Source organism: Convolutriloba macropyga, chromosome 1 (assembly GCF_964194025.1).
Source record: "Convolutriloba macropyga chromosome 1, txConMacr16.3, whole genome shotgun sequence".
Lineage (NCBI taxonomy): Eukaryota > Metazoa > Xenacoelomorpha > Acoela > Convolutidae > Convolutriloba > Convolutriloba macropyga.
The window spans coordinates 13,545,604-13,570,328 of NC_134468.1; the positions used below are offsets into that span (position 1 = coordinate 13,545,604).

At 34.3% G+C, this 24,725-nt stretch overlaps 3 protein-coding genes across 5 annotated transcripts in view; 2 read left to right on the top strand and 1 right to left on the bottom strand.

Moving 5' to 3' along the window:
• LOC142335302 (putative protein-lysine deacylase ABHD14B) overlaps positions 1–24,725 on the top strand; it is a 568,842-nt gene that overhangs the window by 87,475 nt on the left and 456,642 nt on the right. The gene's annotated exons all lie outside the window — the stretch shown is intronic.
• LOC142335236 (uncharacterized) overlaps positions 1–24,725 on the bottom strand; it is a 144,865-nt gene that overhangs the window by 11,609 nt on the left and 108,531 nt on the right. For both annotated transcript variants that reach the window (XR_012758863.1, XM_075383654.1), the window contains one exon: positions 4,414–4,514. Coding sequence is in view for 1 of the 2 variants with exons in the window: in XM_075383654.1 (XP_075239769.1) it covers positions 4,414–4,514 (101 nt within the window). In the remaining variant the exon portion in view is untranslated. The remainder of the gene's footprint in view (positions 1–4,413; positions 4,515–24,725) is intronic.
• Positions 7,528–13,746, top strand: LOC142344159 (uncharacterized). Its single transcript, XM_075395688.1, has 3 exons — positions 7,528–7,840; positions 11,586–11,829; positions 13,476–13,746. Exons 1-3 carry the CDS (start codon positions 7,528–7,530, stop codon positions 13,705–13,707), a joined length of 789 nt encoding a protein of 262 aa, XP_075251803.1. The 3' UTR covers positions 13,708–13,746.

The window sequence follows — 24,725 nt, forward strand, 5'->3', positions numbered from 1 at the left end:
TAATGACAAACTTGATTCACAGTCTAATGAAGCCCAATAAAAAAAATCGTTTTCAGTGAATCGCTCGTATTTTTTTGGCTACGAATCTGAATTTTAATTTTGATTTTTTTTGAGGTTTTACTAAATTTTTGGAGTCCAATGCTGGAAACTATCTGCCAAAAAGTGCAATAGGTTTCATGATGAGCATTAGGAGAACCTATTTATAGCCTTGAGTGGACAGCTAATGGCTGTTAAGAGTTTAAAAATGGTTTTTCGAGAAATTTTTTTTAACATTAACCAATCATAAACTATTTTCGTGAATTGTAAGTCAGCTTCAGTAATGACACAACCACCTTACTTTCTACTACAACCAAAATCAATCTGGTTAGCGGTTTTATCTCCTTACTATTTGTTAAATGACTTCAATGATACAAAAATTCGAAAAAAATGGATTTTTTGGTTTCATTGGTCCTTCTTGAAATCTTATCACATTCTCCTGATATTAACATCTGCCATTGGCTTAGAGAATTTCTTCAATGGATATTGGATAAAGTTTTCAGAGAAAAGCTTATGGTTTAAATGGCTTCGACAATTTCATCGCGCACTTTTCCACTGAATTTTTAGTTTTTGCCTGTATTTGTTGTTGTTTCCATAGTCATAAGACTTATTGTGATGTCTTATCGATTACCTAAACATGAGAAAAATCCTTGTTGTCCGATCGAGGGTCAACTGAGCCGAAAATAATTTTGTCAGCGGTTTTATGTTCTAACTGGTGTTATGACTTCGATGCACGAGTCTTCATAACTTTTTTAAAAAATTTTGGATCTCTTTTTTTTTAATTCTGGTTACTTTTGGAATCTTAACACATTATCCTAATAATGATAGTTTCATTGGCTTAAAGATGATGACGTTCAATGGATCATACAAAAAGTTTCCAGAGAAAAGTTTATAGTTTTAAGGGCTTCGACACTCCTCGCGCATTTTTCTACCAATTTTTTGGATTTTGCCTGTGTTTTTTGTTGTTTTCATAGTCAATGACTTTTTGTAATGTCTTACTGATGAGTTATGAATGCGATACATCCCATCTTTTCCTTGTCTTACCGAGGCACAACTTCGCGTATTTATTAGCTCCCGTTGAAGGCTATTGAGTTTAATAGTGTTGACACTACGGTTCTTCTCAAAAAAATTTCGTAGTTTTTGTGTTTGTTCATGTTTGTTAGCTTATTGGAGTCAAATTGTTAAAAAGAAGAATCCCATTTCTGTTAGAAATTAATTGAAATTGGAAAAATTTTAACTGAAAAGTTCATTTTTTAATGGCTTCGACACTTTCCTCGCTCAATTTTTTTTTATTTTGCTGTGTTATTGCTGTTTTTTATTCTTTAGGTATCCGTAAAATGCTGACACGTCTCATAAGCTTGTAAGCGAGAATTGATTGAATAAAGTTACCCGAAGAAGACGGCTTATAGCGATTAGTCTTCGAGTCTATAACATTATACATTGTTGAGATTTTAAGGATTTTTCAATTTTTTCAGGTTTTGTTGTTGTCTTCGTTAGTTTGTAACGTATTCTCACCATTGAGGAGGTCTCATGTATCTTAAAACTAACTGATATAACGTATGTTTACTGATATTATGACGTAACTAATGTTTTGTTAGTTGGACAATTTGTTTTCATAAAAAGTTATGTGAGTCGTGTATTTGTGTTTTTTTCTCTTCCTTTAGCACAATCGCGTAATAACAGATCTCAATGATTTTCAAATGTGGCCCAATTGAACTTATTAATTCATTCAGTAAAAATTTATCTGAATTAGTATGAATGGAAAATGAAATAAAAATACCTAATATTTAGATAATATCTAATGATTTTAATGGCGTCACTAATTTGTGTTTTCGCAATGTTTGTAATTTTTCTGCATCTATAGTCCGTTCCTATGTCTTAGTCTAACCAAAGACAGGTCCTTTTGGTTTCATTATGACCATTAGTATATGTTTTTTGAGAAATAATTTGTTAAAAGCTAATGATATTTAAAGCTTGAAATTATTCGGTTTAAAAAATGTTGATTGATTTTTGAATTTCGCCTCATTATTTTTTTTGTAGAATTGTTACCTAGTCTCATTAAGGAAAAATCCCGTCTGCTGTGTATTTAGAAAAATTGAATTTGTGTAGTTAGGTTTTTGTCTAATTGTAATCTGACGTTGTTACTAGGTGCTTTTAAAATTAGATATTGAATTTTTGACGTGAAATTTCGTTTTTGCTTTTTTGTAGTTGTCGTTTTTTTTCTCGTACTCTTTTCAATGCAGATCTCGTTGTATGGCATTATTTAATTCAATTGTTAGTCTGGCTGTGTAACGGTTTTTTTTTTGAGCTCAAACATCTACTTTTGATTATCGCTTTGTCAAAAATGTGAGTCAAAAGACAGTTAATTCAAAAATGTAGATGAGCGCGGGTCGAAACATCATGTGCGAACGACATTAACGAGCCTCCTTGTTTTTCTATAACTTTAATATATTCGTTATCGAACTCAATACTTTTAATATATTTTGCATTTTCAACTCGAATATTTCCATCACTAAGTCAAAGATTCAATTTGATTGCAAGAAATAATTTGATGTTAATTAACTGTCACTATAGAAGGTTTTCCTAAACAAAGCTAAGTACCATATTGCCAAGAATCTTCTTCCAAAAAAGGAAGACTTTTTTCCAAAGGAATCTGGATAGTTTTTTATCATAGAATTGAAAAAGACATGTATTGTGATAGGCGTTGTAGAATATCGTTCAATTGGGCCACATTTGAAAATCATTGAGATCTGTTATTACGCGATTGTGCTAAAGGAAGAGAAAAAAACACAAATACACGACTCACATAGCTTTTTATGAAAACAAATTGTCCAACAAACAAAACATTAGTTACGTCATAATATCAGTAAACATGTTAGTTTTAAGATACACGAGACCTCTCAATGGTGAGAATACGTTACTAACTAACGAAGACAACAACAAAACCTGAAAAAATTGAAAAATCCTTAAAATTGCAAACATACCCGGCAGATTGCCGGAAAATAGCCGCCGTTGATTCCAATAAGCATGATTGGGATTGAAATAACAGAAGATATTGATAAAAAAAGATTTTTGTACAAAAACATTTTTTTAAGTCCGATTTATTTTGATGGCATTTCGTAGTTACACATACTTCTGTTTCCTATAGAGAGGCTAGAGGGGCTACTATCAATAACAATAAGCATTAGAGATGGTAAATAAAACTTATAGGAACGACGTTCAAATAGCGGTCATCTAAAATTGGGCTTTATGGGTTTATCCCGTTTCTATTTCTGACTTCAATTTTTTATACTGACTCTTTTCATTTTGAATTGATTTGCTGAGCAACTGATGTTCAAAATCACTTTTAGCAGAATGAGAGAAGAGAGAAACTAGCCTAGAGAAGTCAAAAAGATTTCACGCAAAATGTTGAAAAGGCGGCAAAATGAGGTAAAGCGAAACATTTTTTTATTCGACGAAGTAAAAAAAAAAAATAGGAGCGCTATAATAGCCGGCTGAGAAGATGAGGGCGGCTATTAAAAATTAGTATCATTTTGCGTGTTTGTGTTTGGAGTACCAAAACATATAGCCCATAAATTGATCATAACAAGTGATTTTCTCTCGCAAAAGACCTTGATCAACTTTAACCTGAAACTAATAAAACAAAAAACTCAAAAAAATCACAAAAAACATGAAAAATTGCACCATTTTGAGCCCAAAAACACCTAAAATAACATTTTAACCTTAAAGCCATTCCAGCAGCTGCACCACTCTAAGCACTTCATGGACTACTAAAGCCCACCTTGGGCCTCTAGTGAAACTTAATGCCCGCTGGGCTTTACCCGTTTACCCCGTTTTGAAAGTAAGTCATTGGAAAATATGTGAGCAGATCTCAAAAAAAACACAGCGCCCCAATACAAATCAAATTCTTTGAATTGTAAAAAACCACATGTCCCCAATAATAGCCGCTATCGCTTCGCGGCTAATGTTTCATTTTAAATTTCTAGCATGTAACATTTAATCAAGTGGTTACTTATAATTTAAATGTTCGAGATAATGTAAAAAACTTATTTCAAGTAAACGTGATTTACAATTTCAACCAAAATGTCACCTGTCTTCTAGTAACAATAATAGGTGTCGGAACATTATGTGCGCCCGCATATAACCGAGCCTCCATGTCTTTTAGTTGAAAAAAACCGTACAATCCGAGCACATAACTGACTAGGATGGGGGTGGGGGTCTGTGGCTCCCGAAAAGTTATTCAACATAAATTGGATATTTACATCTAAACCACACGATATTCTACAACGCCTATCACAATACATGTCTTTTTCAATTCTATGATAAAAAATTATTCAGATTCCTCAACCTATATTAATATTGATAAATTAAAAATACCTCTGACTGGTCTCCAGAGATCGCTCAGTGTGTAATTTCTCTTCCTGTAGCTGGACCACTCTGGAATTGTTCCTATTAGCGTCTAGCTGAGCTTGTTCTGCCTAAAAACAAGTTACCAATTATTCAACTCATAAACTTTTCATTATCCATCATGAACAGATGTATAGATGACATAGCTTAAGATAGAAAACACAAACTTTAATGTAGATTTCCACACATTGCACTAAGTCTGTTCAGTTTTTAAACAGGTGAGCGATTATTATTCAGACAAAACAAACTTGCATTTTTTGTATACTTAGAATTGGATTAATCTTTGCAATTAAATTTAAAGTCCGAAGAGCAAATGCCAAATTATTGAACTATATAATTAAATTGTTCGTCGCTGAGAAAAGTTAGTTATTATAAGCAATACTTGGAAGTAGTTTCAATATTGGCAGCTAAGAAACAATTCTGAAATAATAAATAACCGAAAAACGTAGTTCATACGGTTCTCCTCGGGGGAGGGGTTCACAGAATTTTTCTTTTCCTGCTCGGTATTTAAAGACTAGAAAGGCTCTGATAGGCTTGAATGGCAGCTTAATGTCATCTGACTGCCCCATTCCTAAATATTAAAAAACAGGAAATTTCTTCTGGCCAACGAAAACCGGTCGTACGAAAAAAAACCAATAGGACACAAGTGGTCGATAAAATTTTGTTTGAAGAATTTTGTCCTTTCCCAACATCTTGATTATATTTAGGCACTCTAAACCCAATGTCTGTTTTTTCAGACATCTCATATTTTGAAAACTCAAAGCGAAAAAAAAACAAAAAAGGACCTATTCTTTTAGCAAGTTGCATTGATCTTCACTAATTGCACAAGTCGCAACCCCTTCAAAAGCTTACCTCACATTGGCAAACAACAATACCACTCAAACAGCAACAGTTCTTTAAAAACAACCTCCTTTATTGTCTGGTTGATCAAAGAGCAACTTCGAAACAACATTCGATGCCTTTCATAACTTGAGCAGAAACGGAAGACATCCTTGCATTATCAGTCTACACATCGTTTTAAAATATAAATTGCCCATGACCGTAGAGCTTGAGAAGTTTTCGCAAATATCACCCTTCAAATTTGCTTAATAATGCCCGATTATCCTTTTTGGGTCCTGAAGTTTCTTTAATAAGCCAAAACTTAGACTTCCTGTTCTAGGAATGACATGGGAACAATAATTCCTACAATCTCAGTTTCGATGTTTGGTCAGTTACTAAAAACTGTAATCGGCGCAAAAATAGTGGGCCATTGATTACGATAAGGGAATAGGTACAGACGGTTGGGGGGAGGGGTGGCAAGAACCGCCCTTCACACCATGAATTTGTCTCCAAAACAACCGCATACTTAGTCTAGACAGAACTTAATGCCCTCCAGGCGTTACCTGTTCATCCCGTTTTTGAGGACGAAAAGTCAAATGGGTTAGACAAAAAAATCGGTCAAGCAAAAAATCGATTAAAAAGACCACAGGACAAGAATAATTTCTATAAACTTTGTTTGAGATGAATTAATCAAACATCTGACATTGCCCATACTTAGTGACAAGGCAACAGATCAAAAACTGGCATGTTTCAAAAATTAACAAACATTATTCTATAGGGTGCCAAGGTCCAAAAAACTGCACATTGAGGTCCTAGGATAATTGAATAAGTGCGACATTAGAACACCGGTATTACCTTGACATTTTTGACAAAAATCATGATATTATGACATTTTTGAAAAAATCCTGTCTTGAAAATAGAAAAATAAAACGGTGAAAACAAAAATCGGATCAGCGCTCGTTCAAAAAATCTCTCGAAATCTGATACGCCCGCTAATTTACAAGAGGTTTAAACATTTCACGATTTTGAAATACTCGTGGTAAGAATAGCGGAACATTCTGAGCTACGATCAGACTCATATACGCATTTTTATTTTGTTAATGTTTTCAGCAAATCATAATTGGTTCATCACTTCCTTCCCATTTGGGTTTACGTATATGGCCCACAAGGGTCCTACGTATATGGCATAGGCAGGTTTATCCAACGTAATTGGATGGCGAGGGAAGGAAACGTTTCAAACCTGCTAATGCATACGCCATTTTGAAAAATCTATCTCAATTTGGTTTTGAGATAATTTAGTCTCATTTCTGATAGATAATGCTTGTAAATGTAGTATCATGATTAAAAGACCACTTTAGGACCTCTAAGTGAAACTCAAAACAATCTATCTAGGTTTCAAAGGAGATACGAACGCAAGATTGAAAGCACAAAATGTACACACAAAGGATTTTGGAACAGCCATGCGCGTTCGAAACACAGTCTACACATTTGCTTAAAGGTAATTTGCTTAAATGATTTTTTAAGGTACAATAAAAGATCATAACCTAATGACCTCTTTACCGACAGTAAACAATGTATTGGCGGTCACTCAAATCAAACTAAATTTTCAGCTATCTGTGCAAAGTGAATGAATTTTTATCAAAGTTTGCTAAAGACGACTATTAACTGTTTTAAGCCCCAACTTAACTACAGAAATGTAAATATTTTCTGAAAAATGTAGCTTAGCTTGAAACCGTGGCTTGATTTTCACCGTTCCGGTGTTTCACATTTCGGAATCTAATGTGGTTATGATTACTTCAGGCTTTGTTCTATTTTTCATGTTTGGTTTTAAAACTATAATCGACCAATGAATTGAGGTTCCCCGTAACTGAGCTCGCTTCGCAATAAAAATGAATAAAATTGCGTAATTGTTCATTAGTGAAGCCTTGGCGTAATTAACATTTCAAATCAGTCATCATATACTCAGGAAGCACAATATTTCAGCGCCAATTTATTGGCTGAAACAGAATAAATTGCTTATCATCATTAACAACAAAATTCGACCGGGAAAAACAAAGCAAAAATACGCAATACTTTCAGAAACAACACATTAATTTTGGGGACGAAAGCGGAAACCATTTCAGTCTCAGCACATTAGCTTTCGTTTCGAGTCATTACAATAGCATCAATTCCAAATTTGTATTTGTAGCCATATTTAACCATCGTTATTTCTGTCCTGAATTCAGTGTTTACCTCACTAACTATTTGCATCTTTCCTTTAAAAAAATGCCCGCTGGAATCTACATAGCAACCGCTTTAAGCGCTACCGTTTCCACAGCACGCTCAGTGTATAACCTGTACCAACTTTTGAAAAAACGGGTGGAGAATCGAGGAAAAGATTTCGACATTTACTACATCCCTCTATTCATATTCAACTTCTACGGCTCTCTCGCATTTTGGAGGATTGTGTTGAGGGGAGACGAAGAGGACTCGAGTGGGGCTCTTAATGCCAAGTGCTACCCCAGTGTGCTCATATTTGTCAGCTCCACTATTGGCGCCTGTTACTTACAAATTGCAATCAACTGGTTAGAAGTTGCAGGCAAGTTCATGCATCGTTTCTTCAACTCTAATATGGAATATCATTGTCAGAATCTGCGTCCCCCTTTTAAACATTTTACATTTTAATTACGATTGCAACGGATTATATGATTTCCACAACGAACAGTCAAAATTAGGGATACGCAGTGTTCGACGATAACGTTTCAGGTTGAAAAATCTGTGGGGTAAAAAGATGAAAGGTTGAAAGTCATGAGGTCGAAATACAGGGAGGTTATTGTAACTCTCCTAATTGGCTTATTATAGGTGCCATCTTTAATACCGTGCTTGCTACCAACGCCTGTGCTCTGTGACTACGTTCTTAGCTATTAGAACACCGAGTAATCGTTGCAATAACCATTCTAATAAAATGTTTTTAAATGCTAATTTTGATATGTGCTATTTCGAGCGATAACTTTTTTTTCTCAAGTAAAATAATTTGTTGGTTAATATTGGTCCTGAAAACATAACTTGAGAGATGAAGAGTAGGAAATGTTTCGCGTTAAATCTGGTGTAAAATGATAAAAAATGGGGGTCTTGTAGGAACAAAATATGCCTTAAAATAATGAAAAATAACAATACAAATAATTATAATAAGTTCACGGCTCTAAGCTTCTCAGTCGAATATTTAAACAAAAACCACAAAATGCATCATTTCACACATGAATTGAGTGCTTTACTTTCAAAGGAACGCTAATTCACATGAATCTCAACGCGAAAAGTCAAATGGTCTGACGAAAAAAAAAATCAGACTAAGAGTTAGCACAAAAAATTGCATAAAGGACCAGCGGAACTATTCCTACCAACTTCTACTGAGGGCAATTAGAAATGGCTATCGATTTGCTGTCATTTTGTTTCAACAAAATAGGCCAGAAACAAGAGGATACTCACAGATATTTCGGCGGTTGCGATAGCTTGGTTACAACTGGGGTAACAAATTTCAGAATACAGACCCGTACAGAACTCCAAATCAATATCAGTACTGGGCAAGTTTAAATCCAAGTCTTATTTCGTTTTTCAGTGCTGGGCAAGTCTTAAAACAAATCTTACAAGTCTGACAATTCTTGGCCAAGACTTGGCTAACACTTGCAAGTTGATTCCCAAGTCAAAACCAACTTTTCAAAAAATTTCGAGTGAAAATTTTGAATTCAAAAAATAAATTATGATCAGAGCTCTGAATCAGAACTGATACCTAGACTTGGAATTAGACTTGTCCAGTACTGATATTGACTTGCCGTTCGGTACGAACAGACAATAGCTCAGCGAAATATACCAAGAAACAAAATCTTTATGAAACAAAATTTCTCTGAACAAAATAATTGTTTTGGTTTCTAGCCCAAATGGACGGGAAAAACGCATATAGCTGAATACGCGTCCAGCAAAACAAAAAATGAGAAATGAGGACTAATAAATTTTGCCCTCTCATTGACCAGTTTGAAATGAATAGTAAAAAGCACAATTTATCAGAAAATTTTAAATAAGCGCAGTGAAGGTTTATCCGTATACATTTATTGTTCTTTTAGTAGTCTAATGACTGAATCTAATTAACCAAATAGCTAATTCGTTATCGAGTGAGCTAATAGTTAACTATCTAATGTTTTCAGTTGATACAATATGGTTTTTCGTTAATAAGTACCCAAAAACTTTTTATATTTTCTTCTTATTTTAGTTTTATTATATATTTTTAGTCAAATTACCTATTTCGGTAAACATTGGATTATATTTAGGTTTTAAGGAAGAAGCAGAGTGCAGGATCAGTTTTGGTACAGTTGCAAAAAATTAGTTAAAAAAAATAAGTCGGATTGCATGTCGCGCTATATATATATTTTTTAAATAATTTTCCCCTTTTGGTTTTCGTGTTAGTTGAAGAACAGAACCTCAATTACTGACAGGTCAAACTTACGGGTAATTAAAGTCCAATAAACAAACATGATAATTTCTGCGAAAAGCATGTTTTTTGGCTTCAACGCCTTTTACGTAAAAGTGTTTGTTGAATTTTGAGTTCTAACTGCATTCGTTGTTAATTATTGGTCTTTTGAATTAGTCTCACTAATAAATCCAATTGGCTTCTTAAGCAGTAAAAAGTAAACCATTTTCACCAGTTATTTGCCATTTTTTTAAATTGAAATCTTATAGTTGTTTTGTTTTACGGTTTTAAATTAGCTTTTTTTAAAATGATTTTGTGAGATTTGCCACTTTAATTCCTAATTCTGCCACATCTTAGCGTAGCCTCAGCACAGAGAGGGGCCGCATTTATTTATAGCGAATCAAAATGTAGTCGTCATTTTTTATTATTTAAATAACGGTTCTTGGTGTTGATACTACGAGTTTTCATACAATTTTTTGAAAACATTTTTTGACAATTTCCTAATTTTGAGGTTCTCTTTTGCGCTCTTGCCCGGTCATCAAAGTAATGGAACATTATTGCCAAGTTGCATGTCACATTATTGGCGTTCAAATAAGGCGCAATTGATTATCTTCAACATTTTTAGTGAATATTGTCGTTTTTCAGGCTTCGAAACCGTTTCAATGCAAAACTCGCAAAAAAATTTACTTTTCGATTTTTCCCTGCATGTTTTTGTAGTCTTATGACATTCTGGATACTGACAAGTCTCACTGGTTTTGCATAAAGGAATAAATAAAGCCATTGAACAATTCAATTGATAGCTAATAGCTTTCATGACTTCGAATTTGATTGTTTTCTTAAAACGTAGACGTATTTAGTTTGTCCTTTTTGTTTTCTGTCTACTTTTTAATTAGTCTCAATAAAAATAGGTTTGGCCTTTTTTTCTGTCTACTTGTTAATTAGTCTTAATTCCATTTCTTTTCTGGTAAGTAGTGCCTTTTGTTTTTATTTAATTTTGTTTGTCTAGTGGTTTGAGCTTATCAATTTTTTGAATGGATACAGCAATTATTTTGGAAAAATAAGTGATTATTTGAAAGATTTCTACCTCTTCCGCATTTGGCGTACAATTAACTCAAAAACGTGCTTGCGTGGGTTCGGAATATTATGTGCAAACGCACAATTTTTGTGCCTCCTTTTTTAGCAAAAAAATTGCTCGTCTGGTTTTCGGCTCAAAGCTGCTTTGTTAATGCTAAGCTTAACATTTAAGCATGAGAAAATAAGGTTAATTAGATAGCGCGCTATCAACCAAATGGAATAGAGAATCAAAAACTTCAAACTGCTTATGAGCTAATTGCGAGAAATCTATAATTGCGAGAAATCTAAGAGTATTAGAAGAAATTTGTATATGATTAACAAAATTACATAGCTATTTTTTCCAATCACATTTAGGCATTCATCGATGTTTTTTTTCGCTTCACTCGAATTAATAGCAATAAAATAATAGCCCGACATTTTATTTTAAAAAATAATTTGAATTGGGCTATAAAGACATAACAAAGACTATGGAACAAAAGCAAAGTGTAACTTTAAATATTATTTGAATAATTGGTTTGTAGATAGATCGAAGAGCCCTTATGTTGATTTAGTAGTCATTAGAACGTCTAAATACCTTTTAAACAGCAACGATATACATTGCATTGAAGTGTGCAATTATCAACGGCATAAATTGTTCACAAAAAATTCTTCGATTTAATAAAAAACGCCTCATCAAAAAGATTAACAAAATCAAGCGCACAAAAAAGATTTAAAAATTGTCTCTCAGATTGTGCAAATATTGCCATTTAAAGCGCTACAATTTGATTCACTGTTCAATATAAAAATAGGTTTGCGATTGAAATTTTAGTAAACGGCAAACAACTGGTGTTAGACGTGAAACACAAGAAAGTTCTCTCTTTCTTCGTCTTCATCAGCACCGTTGAAATGGGAGTGAGTTTCGCCATCAACAAATTATTCCCAAACTATGCCATGCAATGTGAGTATGGCCAAATGCTTCCCATGAATAGTATCCTAGTTTGGAAATCGATGACCTTCTTCTTCGCTTCATTCGTTGTCTTTGTCATCTGCATCGGATGTGGATACTGCACTAGGCACGATGCGTATTTGAACTATCAAAAATCAAAAAAAGCTAACTCTGACATGAACCTCACTTCATGCAAATTAGGTAACACTAAACAATGAAATGTTATTCAGAACATAGCCGCCAGATTGCCAAAATAACTGCGATATTGAATTGCAAGCCGTACTATATATAAAAACAGATACAGTACTGAGTTGCTGGAGTCGTTGACACGATCTGGAAAACCTATCCAAAATTTCTTGATTTTTTAAAACATTTTCTTAAGAAAACAGTGGATATTAAATTTTAGTTATCATGCTGTATTGGTAACAGCCTTTATTACATAGGAGTCTTCTATCATTGAAAAAGGTTTGGAAAATCCTTTTGACGCCTTAAAATTAGTATTAATGTCATTTAGAGAATGAGGTAGTCATTTATGGTCGAAATTTGTGCGCAATTCATCTAAAACTCACTGCTAAAAAACCACAAATGACGTCACTAAAATAAAAGCAGCTTGAGAGCCTCATGAAAAAAATAGACAAAATGGCTGTTGTGGGGTTTGCGCGTGAAAAATCAACCGTCAGACAACGAAACAAAAAATTATGGCGAATTCGACTCGAAGCAAAATTTCACCTAATCAGCAGCCATTAAATCCCTTAAGTAAACTATTTAATTCACCGTACTGTTCAATTTAGAAAAGTAATTTAAAATGATAAGGTGGGAAGAAGCGAGTTGCTTTTTTATCTAAGTAACTATCCCCATAATAGATCTCACATTAAAAGTCAAACGGTAAAAAAGCAAATACTCATTTTAATTCAACAAAACTAGGCAAATCAAACATTTGCATGCCTTCTTTCATCAAAAACAAAATTTTATACGAATCGAAGAGTAATTTTACCAAGAAACTATTCTCAAATGAACAATAAACAAGACAAAAAAGGATGCCAAACGAAGGGTTCATTTAACTCTTTTCAAAAAATAACCTGAAAAAAGATAATAGTCAAATGAAGCGCGCAACACAACCCAGAAAAAATACCACGTTTGAGAGAAGCCCTCACCGCAGATTGCAACAACTTGAAAGGTGAAAAGGAACGATATATCACTTTTTGAAACCCGTTTACCAATTCTTAAATTTACTTTACAAGCTGCAACTATCACACTATAAAAATTCTTGGTTACATAACCGACACACAATTTGAGCAATTTTTAAAAACGGCTACAAAAAACATGTAAACAATACTACTTGATTCTAAAGACTGCCCTATCAAGCACTTAAGTGTCTTTTTAATAACAAAATCTGAAAGACCGGCAAAACGACATAAATAGAGGCTACAAACAGCATAATTCAAAAGTCTAATATATCCTCAAATGGCCAAAAATAACCCGAAACATACGTTTAATTGTTAATATGCGTAGAAAAGTCAAATTTCAGCAAAAAAGAGTAAAATCTTAAATGCTTTGAAGGCGCCGCATGTTAACAAAAACCGTAGCCACGTTATCATGAAGACACCCGCATCATCATCATCATCTTGCAAAATTTGATTCTCTTTAAAATTCTCATTAAGCAATGAACAACAGCTATATTTTTGTTACTAATAGACACTACTCGTGGTAAAGTTCTTAAGTAGTTAAAATTTGGTATAATAGACACTACTCAAATGCGCATCACACAATCAGGAGCGACGTTATGAGAGAACAAACGTGTATGCCGACAGACCCAGCCATCGTGAACATAATGAAAGATTTCACACCCCTTGTGACCGAGTGCGCAATCGGAGCCACAATCTGTGGTCTACAACTGCTGAAAAGATTCTCCCTCCTAGTGACCGAAGACCCCCAAATAATAGAAAACATGAACTACTTGTCATTCATAGCCATATTCGTTGTTCACTCTTGTTACCGCTTCTGATGCTTTATTCTTTTCACAATTTGGATCTCCGAAATGCGTTTAAATTTTGCGAAATCCAGCCATGAATAAATAACCGACTGAAGTCTGTGGATTGCTCTCAATAGGCGGGGGGGGGGGGGGGGGTCAATTGTACCTCACCGTACAGTTTGACTTAGGACGTCAACATTTCGCTAAGGGACGTAAAATGATGGCATTAGAAGTTAACTATAGACCAACAACTAATGCTTGTGGGGGGGGGGGGGGGGGAGTGGAGGTGGGCGGGGCAACAATGAGGGGGGTCTTCACCTCTAAGAACCGCCCTTTCACACCATAAGTCTCCAAAAGTTTGTGAATCGCATACTTGGAGATTAGTGGGCTGAAAGGCTCTAACACCACTTAATGCCCGAAAAGTCAAATGGATCAGACGAATAATCGGTCAATCAAAAAATCGCATAAAAAGACCGACATGACTAATATAATCGCTACAAACTTCGTTTGTGAGCAATTAAAAAAGATAGCTCCCCAATACAATTCAAAATTTAAAACCTGAATTGTAAAAAAAATCCAAAAGAAAGCCAATAATAGCCCCAGCAATCATTTTGCGGCTATCAAGAAAATGACCGACTTTTCGTTCAATTCAGCGAAAGTGCAACTATGAATTAGAAAAAAACTATGCATCTGTTCATCCACTCCGCGTGCTGCAGCATCATTTTGAGGATCCAATTACGTTTGAGCGTTTCTGTATTTTGAAGTAAGTTTTAGATCAGTTAGATTCAATCAGTTGGTTGTAGAATTTTTGTTTCAATTGACTTTGTTGTGATGCTACAGTTCATTTTGATATTTCAAGATTCAGTTAAATTTGACCGCCACTGTATGTAATTCATGACCTCAACTTCTCTCTGAAACGGTTCTCCTATAGTAAAAGTTATTGGTTCTAAATTTAGAATTGATGTCTGTTGTATAATCAAATTGCTCAAAATCTATCCAAGACCAGATTAAAAACAAACAGAAAAGTGCTAACATTTTCATCATCTATATTATCCCTCATTCGTGCTTCTGTTTATCAGTGTGAAAATCACAGAAGTAATTCTTAACCTCAAATTGTATAGTAGCTCCATACTACATAACAGTTATGCTTCCACGTTTCAATACAGTTATCGCCTTTTTTTTCTCTTAAACGGTTCTCATGTTCCTTTTCAACCCTCAATTGAATCATTAACATACGTAACACATGCTATATATGTATATCAATTCTTGGCTGATTAGAAACCTTGAAAAATTGTTAAAATGATGTGTATCGAGAGCAATAAGTTGATTCAGAAACCCTAAGTAGTATATATATCGGAAACCCTAAGTAGAAAATTTATATTTGAACAAAATTAAGATCCCCACATCATTACTGATCAATTAAGGGACTTGGGTTCGTTATTCAATTTTTTATTGGATCATATTTGTAAACAGCGGACAAAGACCGCTATTTAAAAATTTCCATTTTTATGAGCATATTTTGGAGCAGTTAAAAGCGAGGTGCTTTGGATCAGTTTGTACGAATTTTCAATTTGTTGCATTTTTTTTGAAGGAATACAGTCGGCCTTTCCGATACATTATTTTCCACATAATTATAAAATTTACAGGTAATTATTTAGATAATTACTGATAACACAGTTTGGAGCTAGTAACACGTACCGTGCGATGAGACACCATTTTGACACATTCAGATCAGAGAAATCATTTTGATCCAGAAATCAGCCAATTAAATCCTGTACAAGCAGTAAAGTTTCCTGGTTCAAAAAATTGGACATAATAAAAACAGACTGTTATGCGTTTTGGCAACCAATTCCAGAATGTCTGATGAATTTGGCTTTCAAAGCTGACTCTGCATTTCCCATCAAATATTCTACAGTTAGGACTCAAATGCATCCAAGTTTGAAAGCTTCAATGTATCTTGATGGAAAAAAACCGTTATCACGTCGCCAATAACAGCTTTCTTTAATTTAAGTTTGGGGCTCCTCAAAGTAAAATTTGTAGACCTGCCGTCTCAACACTTAATGCCTGGATAAAACAAAAAGAATAAATAATTATACTTAGCGATGACAAACGTATGCAAAATAAAACAGTACTTCATGCAAATTTTATATTAAGTTAGCTCAACTAAATCGATGACATGAATGCAAATATCTATCAAAATCATTCCGCTATAGTTTCATGCAAATACATATTCAAAGCAAAACCATGACAGTACAATTTACCTAATGCCAAAATATCCAAAGTTAAGCCAAAATTATATCCTAAGCTTAAGTTAGAAACTATTTGGCATAATAACACTTATGCCAGATAATTTAAAACATACGTGGCAGGTTTCCGGAAAATAGCCACCATCGATTCCCATAACCCCGATTGGGATTGAAAAAACAAAAAAAATAAGTGTAAGATATTTTGATTGTATTTCGCAGACGACAAACTCTTGTTTCTAAATGAGAATATACAGTGATTGGCATCAATTCCAATATACATTAGACCTTGTAACTAAAACCAGTTAGAACAAAGCTCAACTATTGGGCATATAAAACTGGTCTTTATGGGTTTATCCCGATTCAAATTTTAAATTCCTTTACCGACACTGCCTCGGTTCATTTAACATTGCTCTCCTGATAAAATGAGACAATCTGAGCAGATTGAGAGAAAAAAGCAAATAGACAAGAGAAGTCACGAAAATTGTTTACCAAGCTGTGAACTAAAAAAAGCGAAAGTTTTGTTTGACAAAGTTACAATAGCAGGACAACCAAATAAAATGGAATAACTAAACCCAAGAGCCTAAATGCGCACAACTCTAAACAAAGCTACCACTGACCCACTCTCCTACGTTGGGCTTGAAACGGTTGAGAGAAATAATGAGATACGATTCCGCAAATTTTTTTGAACTACGAAAAAATGTTCTAATTGCAATTCCATTCACTTAAAACATAACCGACTAAAGTCGGGCAAATTGCTCTCAAACGACCGTCGAGCAGTTGGTTTTGTCAGTAGCTAGCCACGGTTTAGTGAGGCTAGCTTTAGCTTGATTCGACTCAGCAACTTTTCGTTTACTAGCCTTGTTAATTAAATCAAATAAAAACATTTTAAAAATTTGCTAAATATTAAAATTTAAAAGAAAAGTTTCCAGATTTAGCAGTGAAAAAATGCTTATATCCATTTTTTGTCTCTGGAGTTTTGTCAAGTAACCCATCTGCAAGACGTAAAAATTTTCGTCAGTAATGATCGTTAAACTCATAAAAGGACAAAAACATTTAAAAATTTTGAAAACAATCGCAAACTTAAAAAAAATCTTGCTAATATCCAAGATATTAAAGTCTCTTCAAAACCATTTCATTGTCTCAAGAGACTATCCAGTATCCCTGTTTCAAGCTTGAAATAGTTTCACTGACTCAAAAAGATCCATAAAAATGGAACATGAAATTCTCCAAAAATTTGAAAAACAATTAAACTTTATTAAACAATTGCTAAAGCTGGAGTCATTAAAATTTATAACCATTCGATTGACTCTAGAAACTATGCAAAAGCTTAATATCAAACCTTGGAGGAGGTCCCTAGGACCCTGGTGCCAAAAATTAAAAATTCAAAACGATTAAAAAAAACTTAAAATTGCAAATGATTTTTAAAAACTGCTTTAATTCGTGATATTAAAATCTTGAATAACATTCCATTACATCTCAAAACTATACAGTAACCTTTTATCAAACCCTAGAGGAGGTTGTCTGGATCTGCGGCCATAGAAGCCTGAAAATTAACAAAAAAAATTCAAAAAACTTGAAAATGGCAAGTTCTATAAAAAAAATTGCTAAAATTTGTGGTGTTAAAAAGTTTCAAACCATTCCTTTACATCTAGAAATTATACAATGACCTATTTTGAAAACCTAGAGGGGTTTCTTGGCTCTTGAGGCTGGAAAAACCTAAAAACGACAATAATTTTCAAAACACTTCAAAAAAATGCAATTTTATACTAAAATTGGTGAAATTTTTGCTGATATTAAAAAGATGAAAACTATTCCATGGCAAAAAAAATTTAGGTATCTTATTATCAAACCCTTAAGGTTTTCTGGCCCCTGCGTCTGGAATGACGTGAATAATGCTGATATTCGTGATGTTAAAATGTTGAAATCATTCCACTACCACTAGAAACTATGTAGTAACCTACTGTCAAACCCTAGAGGAGGTTCCTTGACCCCTAGGACTGATAAAACTCAAAAAATAACCAAATTTTTCAAAAAAAATGTGAAATTAGTATAAATTTGCGTGTTTTTAGCGCGCGGTTGTCCATCAGTAGCTTGCCACGGAGTGGGGTGCACCGGGGGTGGCTGATGGGTTGGCAACAGTGGGTTGGGGGGCAACAACGCATGGGGACAAAAGTTGGTGGTCAAGTGGTGTCTTCGACCTCTAAGATCCGCCCTTCACACCATAAATATAAGTCTCCAAAACAATTTGAACTGAAACAGCTGAAAGGCTCTAAGAGCACTTAATGCCCGCTGGGAGCTACCTGTTTATCCCCTTTTTGAGGACGAAAAGTCAAAAGCGTCAGACGAAAAATCGGTTAAGCCAAAAATCGCATTAAAAAAGACCGACAGGACTAATATATTTGCTACAAACTTCGTTTGAGAGCAATTAAAAACAAACTAAAAAAATGAGCGCTTAAAAAGCAGCCTTAAGAGGCTGACGGCGCCTACTAATAACAAAATAATGTTTCTTCAGAAACAGTGATGAAAAAAATATGGGTTATTAAAACTCTTAATAATTAGGGACACCACGCATCCTTGAGAACACGATAAACCTGCCGAAACCATTTAGAGACAAAGTACAAATAGGCCAAAAAAGGAATTTTGCAAAAAAGGAATCAGAAACTTTCCTATAATTATCGGCCTCAGAGTAAGCATATTTTACTCAGAGTAAGCAAATAAATTATTGGCCTCAGGGTAACATATTTACCGAAATTTTTAACCACACCTAATCATACAACGTAAGAAGTGAAAATCGCGTTACATCAATTCCTTGAGATAAAAGAAGGACATTAAAGAAAACCAAACAGGCAAAATTCAAAAAATCAAACCTTCAAAAAAAAATTTCAAAGTTTATAAAGATGATAGTTAAACAAATTGACCAAAATATCGCCCTTCTATGGGGCCAATGAGAATGGTAACAAATGAGACGAAGCTACAAGACCACAAGAATAGCAACAAAAATTTAAAAATCCACCAATTTTTTGAAAACAAGTGGTGTCTGTTATGCACTCAGATCACTAGTAGGATCATTTATGCCTTCAAGAAATTATTAGAGCTGTTGTTGATGGGACTAATTGATAAGAGAAAACTATACAAGAAATACAGGCGAAACTGAAAAAAATCGCACATTATTGGAAAACCAATTATCAAAGTAACAAAAACAACTAATTGTGAACTTTAATTAATTAATTATGGCCGTTTTTTGCCTCCATGGCGACCTTTAGGACCTGAAATGTCATGGGAATAATTGATAAGACAATAGAATGAACAACAAACGGGCAAAATTCAAAAATTCTTTGAACATTTTTAAAAACGAATAGTGTCGAAAACTATTTGAAATGAACTAAACTATTAGTTCGATTCACTTAAGCCTCATCAGCAGCCAGTCAGACGTTCCATTAAATGAACTAGGAGATAAGACAAACAAAAAATAAACACAAGCAAAAATAAAAAAATGCTAATTTTCTCACATACAGTGCCAAAGTAAGAAAAAGCATTAGTTGCCAATTGATGGATTCAAGCAAATACACCATTATAAAACATGCGAAGCATCCTAATAGCTTTTTCAGGAGAAATGATACAGAAAACTGAAGATAAAATGCACCCACGTGAAAAAAAAACCCTCCCAAAAACCGAGACTTTGTTCAAACACAATTTCCAACTCCACTTTAAAGTTAGTTAAAAATATCACAATTCAAGTCCACTTGCTTTTTCGCTTTTACAACTCAAGTGTGATGAAAATCCTCAATATAATATGTCTTTCTATAGACATTCAAAAGCAGGAAAAAAGATGAAACAGAACTTAAAACTAGTCCATTACCTTTAAGAGGCCATTTTTGGAAACAAATTATATTAAATTTTTACTTCAACAGAACTAAATAGTTGAAAAATCCTCCAAAATAATTTCTGGGACTTGAAGTTGTACCGGCTTCATGGGAGTAAGAATTCGACGTGTATACTCAAATATGAACAACACATTGAAAACGATGATTTTCGAAAAAAATTTAAGCATACCCGGCAGACTGCCAAAAAATAGCCACCATTGATTCAGATAACCCAAATTGGAGTTGAAAGAAGAAAAAATGAAAAAAATTTATTGTTGAACAAAACACATTTCTAAAACGCGAACCTTTTTAATCCAATTAGTAGTTGCATATGAAACTCCTCTTTGATAATGAGAAGATACAGGCGCTAGCATCAAATCATTAGAGATGGTCTCTAAGACTGATAAAAAAAAGTTTCAACTAGCGGGCATCTAAAATTGGGACTTTATGGGCTTATTCTGTTTTGATTTTTGATTTCGTTTTTCGGTAATGACTCTGTTCGTTTTAGATTGCACTGCAGTTGCTGTTTAAAAGCTGTTTAAAAGCACTATGAGTAGGATGAGAGAAGACTAAAACTAGCCTAGAAAAAACATAGCCGGCAGATTGCCGGAATAGCTGCGAAAGAATAGACCTGCGTGCCATCTGATAGAGATAGAAACAGATACAGATCTCAATTGAAAAAAATCGACGCCGCTCAAAAAAATAGGTAAAAAAACATTCAGCGATAAATTAATAAAGCTTGTTAAAATTCATTAGCCTCTCATAAGGGAACTTTACTGCACACATGAGTTACTTTGACCTTATACAAATTTAAACTAAACTTAAGTTTTAAAGTGCAAAAGTCATTTTATTGAGTGAGGTAAGTCACGTATGATCAAAATCTAATCACGCAAATAACCTAAAAACTTTTGCTAAAGCGAGTGAGAAATGACGTCACGCGCGCAAATGCCGTCAATGAGAGGAAGAAGTCATTCAGAAAATTTGACTTTTTCAGCTTTGCTGTGTGAACAAATGTAAAACGAAAAAAGAGCGTCAGACGACGAAACAAAAAAACCAAGAGCACCGCAATATAACTTCGCTCAGCTTACAGCTTCGCAGCTATAATAAAGATTTCACGCAAAATGTTAACAAGCTGTTAACTAAGGTAAAGCGAAACCAATTTTTATTCGACAAGTAAAAAAAAGGCCCGCTATAATAGCCGGCTGAGATGATGAGAGCGACTATTATACACTCAGAGGGGGCTGCAGATAAAGTTTTAGGGGTGCAAAAACTAATACTGTAGGATTCGATCCCCGGTCTCTGGAGTGCTGGAGTGAAGCATTCACCACTCGGAAATACCACCCTTTGTGACATCCTAGCTTACAATCGCTTTTCTTTCAACAACAGATTTAATTTCTGAATACGAGCAATTTGTGTCACGCGTGAAAAAGTCAATCGAAAGAATATTCAAGAACAAATAATTATTTAAAAATTAATAAGTAAACATACCCGGCAGATTGCCGGAAAATAGCCGCCGTTGATTCCAATAAGCATGATTGGGATTGAAATAACAGAAGATATTGAAAAAAAAATATTTTTGTACAAAAACATTTTTTTAAGTCCGATTTATTTTGATGGCATTTCGTAGTTGAACATACTTCTGTTTCTTAGAGAGAGGCTACAGGGGCTCCTATCAATAACAATAAGCATTAGAGATGGTAAATAAGACTTATAGGAACGACGTTCAAATAGCGGGCATCTAAAATTGGGCTTTATGGGTTTATCCCGTTTCTATTTCTGACATCCATTTTTGTACTAACTCTGTTCATTTTGAATTGCTTTGCTGAGCAACTGATGTTCAAAATCACTTTTAGCAGAATGAGAGAAGAGAGAAACTAGCCTAGAGAAGTCAAAAAGATTTCACGCAAAATGTTGAAAAGGCGGCAAAATGAGGTAAAGCGAAACATTTTATTCGACGAAGTAAAAAAAAAATAGGAGCGCTATAATAGCCGGCTGAGAAGATGAGGGCGGCTATTAATAAACAATAATTGCTGCAAACTTCGTTCAAGAGCAATTAAAAATACAGCAAACCATTTAATCCAAATCCTTTTGATTGCAAAAAAGCGGCGCAATAATATCTGGCCGAGAAAATGAGGGTGGCTATTGATGATCGTACCGTATAACAATAAAAGAGGCTCAAATTGTCAAGCCGCCTTTTATTGACTAATAAAGCATTGCTTATTTATGAATTCAGTGAAATGTTTTAAAACTGACACTTTCAGCATGCGATTCAAAATACTAGCTTTTTACAACGAACACATTTCAATGTTTAGCTTAATGCTCGACCTTCATTTGTTGTTCTGGCGATGCGCACACTTCGCTGATCAAAACACAGATATCTTTGCGACCACAACAACTACGTCAACAATGATGCATATTAGCCATAGAAACGTATCGATCACATTCACAGGTTTTCAGCATCGAACATTTCTTTTCATCCAGATATACACACCACTATTATCCCACAACATAGTTGCATTAGCCGGACACAGCGCAGACACATTTGTCAAACCCTCAGTCAATAGTTAGAATAGTTAGTAAGCGGTTCATTGTGAAGTATTGTTGCGTTAGAGGGCAAGGTGCTGAAATAATACAGTACAAGAAAGTTTTTAACTAATACAGTACAAGAAAGAGAAAACAAACACTATTACTACCGTTTACTACCATTATGTGAATAACGGTTGCCCGAGCCACTTCATTACACAAATAAGAAACATGCCATAGAGATTGCCCATAATCCCGATTGGGATTTAAACAAGCGAAAAGAAAATGAATAAAATGATTTGTTTTTATCTTTTTCAATTTTTTACTCTAAAAGTAATTTTATTTTGGTTGAATTTGGTGGCTAGGTATACTCCCACTTCCTAATGAGATGATTAAGCGATAAGTTTCAATGCCAATATCTCTGGCAACTTGGATTGATAAGAAAAAATTTTCAAGCAACGGTCATCTAAAACTCGGCTTTATGCTACTTCAATTTATAATTCCCCAGTGCGTTATGTACCACCAGTTGCGGAGCACGTGTCATTACATAGTAAATCACTATGTATAAATATGGCCCGTGCGTCTAGAGGGTGCAAACTAAGCTGCACTCACTAAGCTGGGGTGGGGGGCAAAAACGGCAAAGATCCCATTTTCATTTTTCGATGCAAATGCAATTGTCTTGCATAGCATATTCTCATTAAACTCAGTTTTAGTTAAAAAAAATGAGTGAAGTGCAAATCTAGCCTAAAAGGTTAAAAAGATATTAAGAAATATAATGCTAAATGGAACATTTGGCAAACGAAAATTTTGGTCGAAGAGGTTGAGAACCGTATCAGTACATGTCTTGAACTAAAAGAAACAAACTGAGTGGAAAACATCTCCCTATCAGTCCCATTGAAAAAAAAAGCCCATGAAAGATAACGAATCATTTGACACAAAACCAACAAATATAAAAAGATCAGAACTTCTGTGAAAACTAATGTTAAGGTGTGAACCAGACACTCAATCACTTGAAAGAACATGAACTTACTCCAATATAAATGAAAAATGAAATCACACGCGAAAATCAGTCAGAAATGCACGACTGAACGAACAAAATCCGATTTGAAGAAACCGCAGACACAAAAACATAACAGGACAAGTCCTGACCTACAAATCAATTTATTCTTATTGATTAGAGAATTAGACCTAAATTGGACTATGAATGGATTTGAAAAACCATTTAAAAAATCTGATAAAAATCTGAAAAAAAACATTTAAACAGTGGAACAAAAACAGAAAAAGACCAAACAAATCACAAGCGAGAAAGCCACTCTTTGTTCAAACACCGTGTCAACACTCAAAAAAATAAATTAAAGCAAAAAATTCACACTGGCGAAAAATCACTTTTATTTAACTTAAAAAATCATGAAAAAATGTGAACACCTCCGAAAAAAGACAGCGCCCCAATACAATTCAAAAAACAAGACAATATAAAAAAACATTAGAAGCCATAAAAATTTTTCAAGCGGATAACAAACGATAACATAACATAATAGACCTAACAAAGGGCACTGAGTGACATAATATGCAGCGAAAGCAATAATTTAAAAAAGTTAACATTAAAATAAATAATTCTATGTACAGGAGGAGCTGATCTGTCAGCATCAAAAGCCCTACAGAGATTGCTTTCCAGGATCAGCGATAAGAAAGATTCATATTCGCATGTGATCACGTATATGAAGACAAAAATAAGTTTCCCGCTTTTGCATATAATGGGAACCATTGTAGAAGTAAGGGAGGCTGCTGTCCTAAATATTTCTATTTTTTAACTAATCAAGATTCAACACACCACACATTTTGTTTTCATTGCTATTGATCATATCCATTTTGATTATAATTCCGACGCTTTAATTTCTCTATTTTTCGCATCTGATTCTTAATTTTTGACTACCGTCAGGATTTATAAGTATACATAGGAGTTGACGTGCTGCCCCCAAGTTGTCCGAATACCATTTTTTGGGGAGGGACATTCTTCAAATTGACCTCTTATTACTACCATTTACTACCATTATGTGTATAACGGTTGACCGAGTCACTTCATTACACAAAAAGGGAAAAAGCTCTAGATGCTTCCCATAATCCCGATTGGGATTGAAAACTTTCCAAACTGTCCAAACTTGCTATCACAGTTGCCACGGAAGAACTAAATTTCTCGAATTCTTATAAAAATTGTCTGATTGCACTCATAAGACGAATTATAGCTAGGAGTATAGTAAAGAGCGTTAAACGAGATCTCGAATTAGTAGGGGAAAACGTACATATAAGCCATGGAAAAGAACGGAATCGAACATGATATCCCTGCACTCCGCCGAAGCTTCCTTGAAGGTCGTACTGACGCAATCCTTCTGATTAATGCCAAAAACGTTTAAAAACTTGA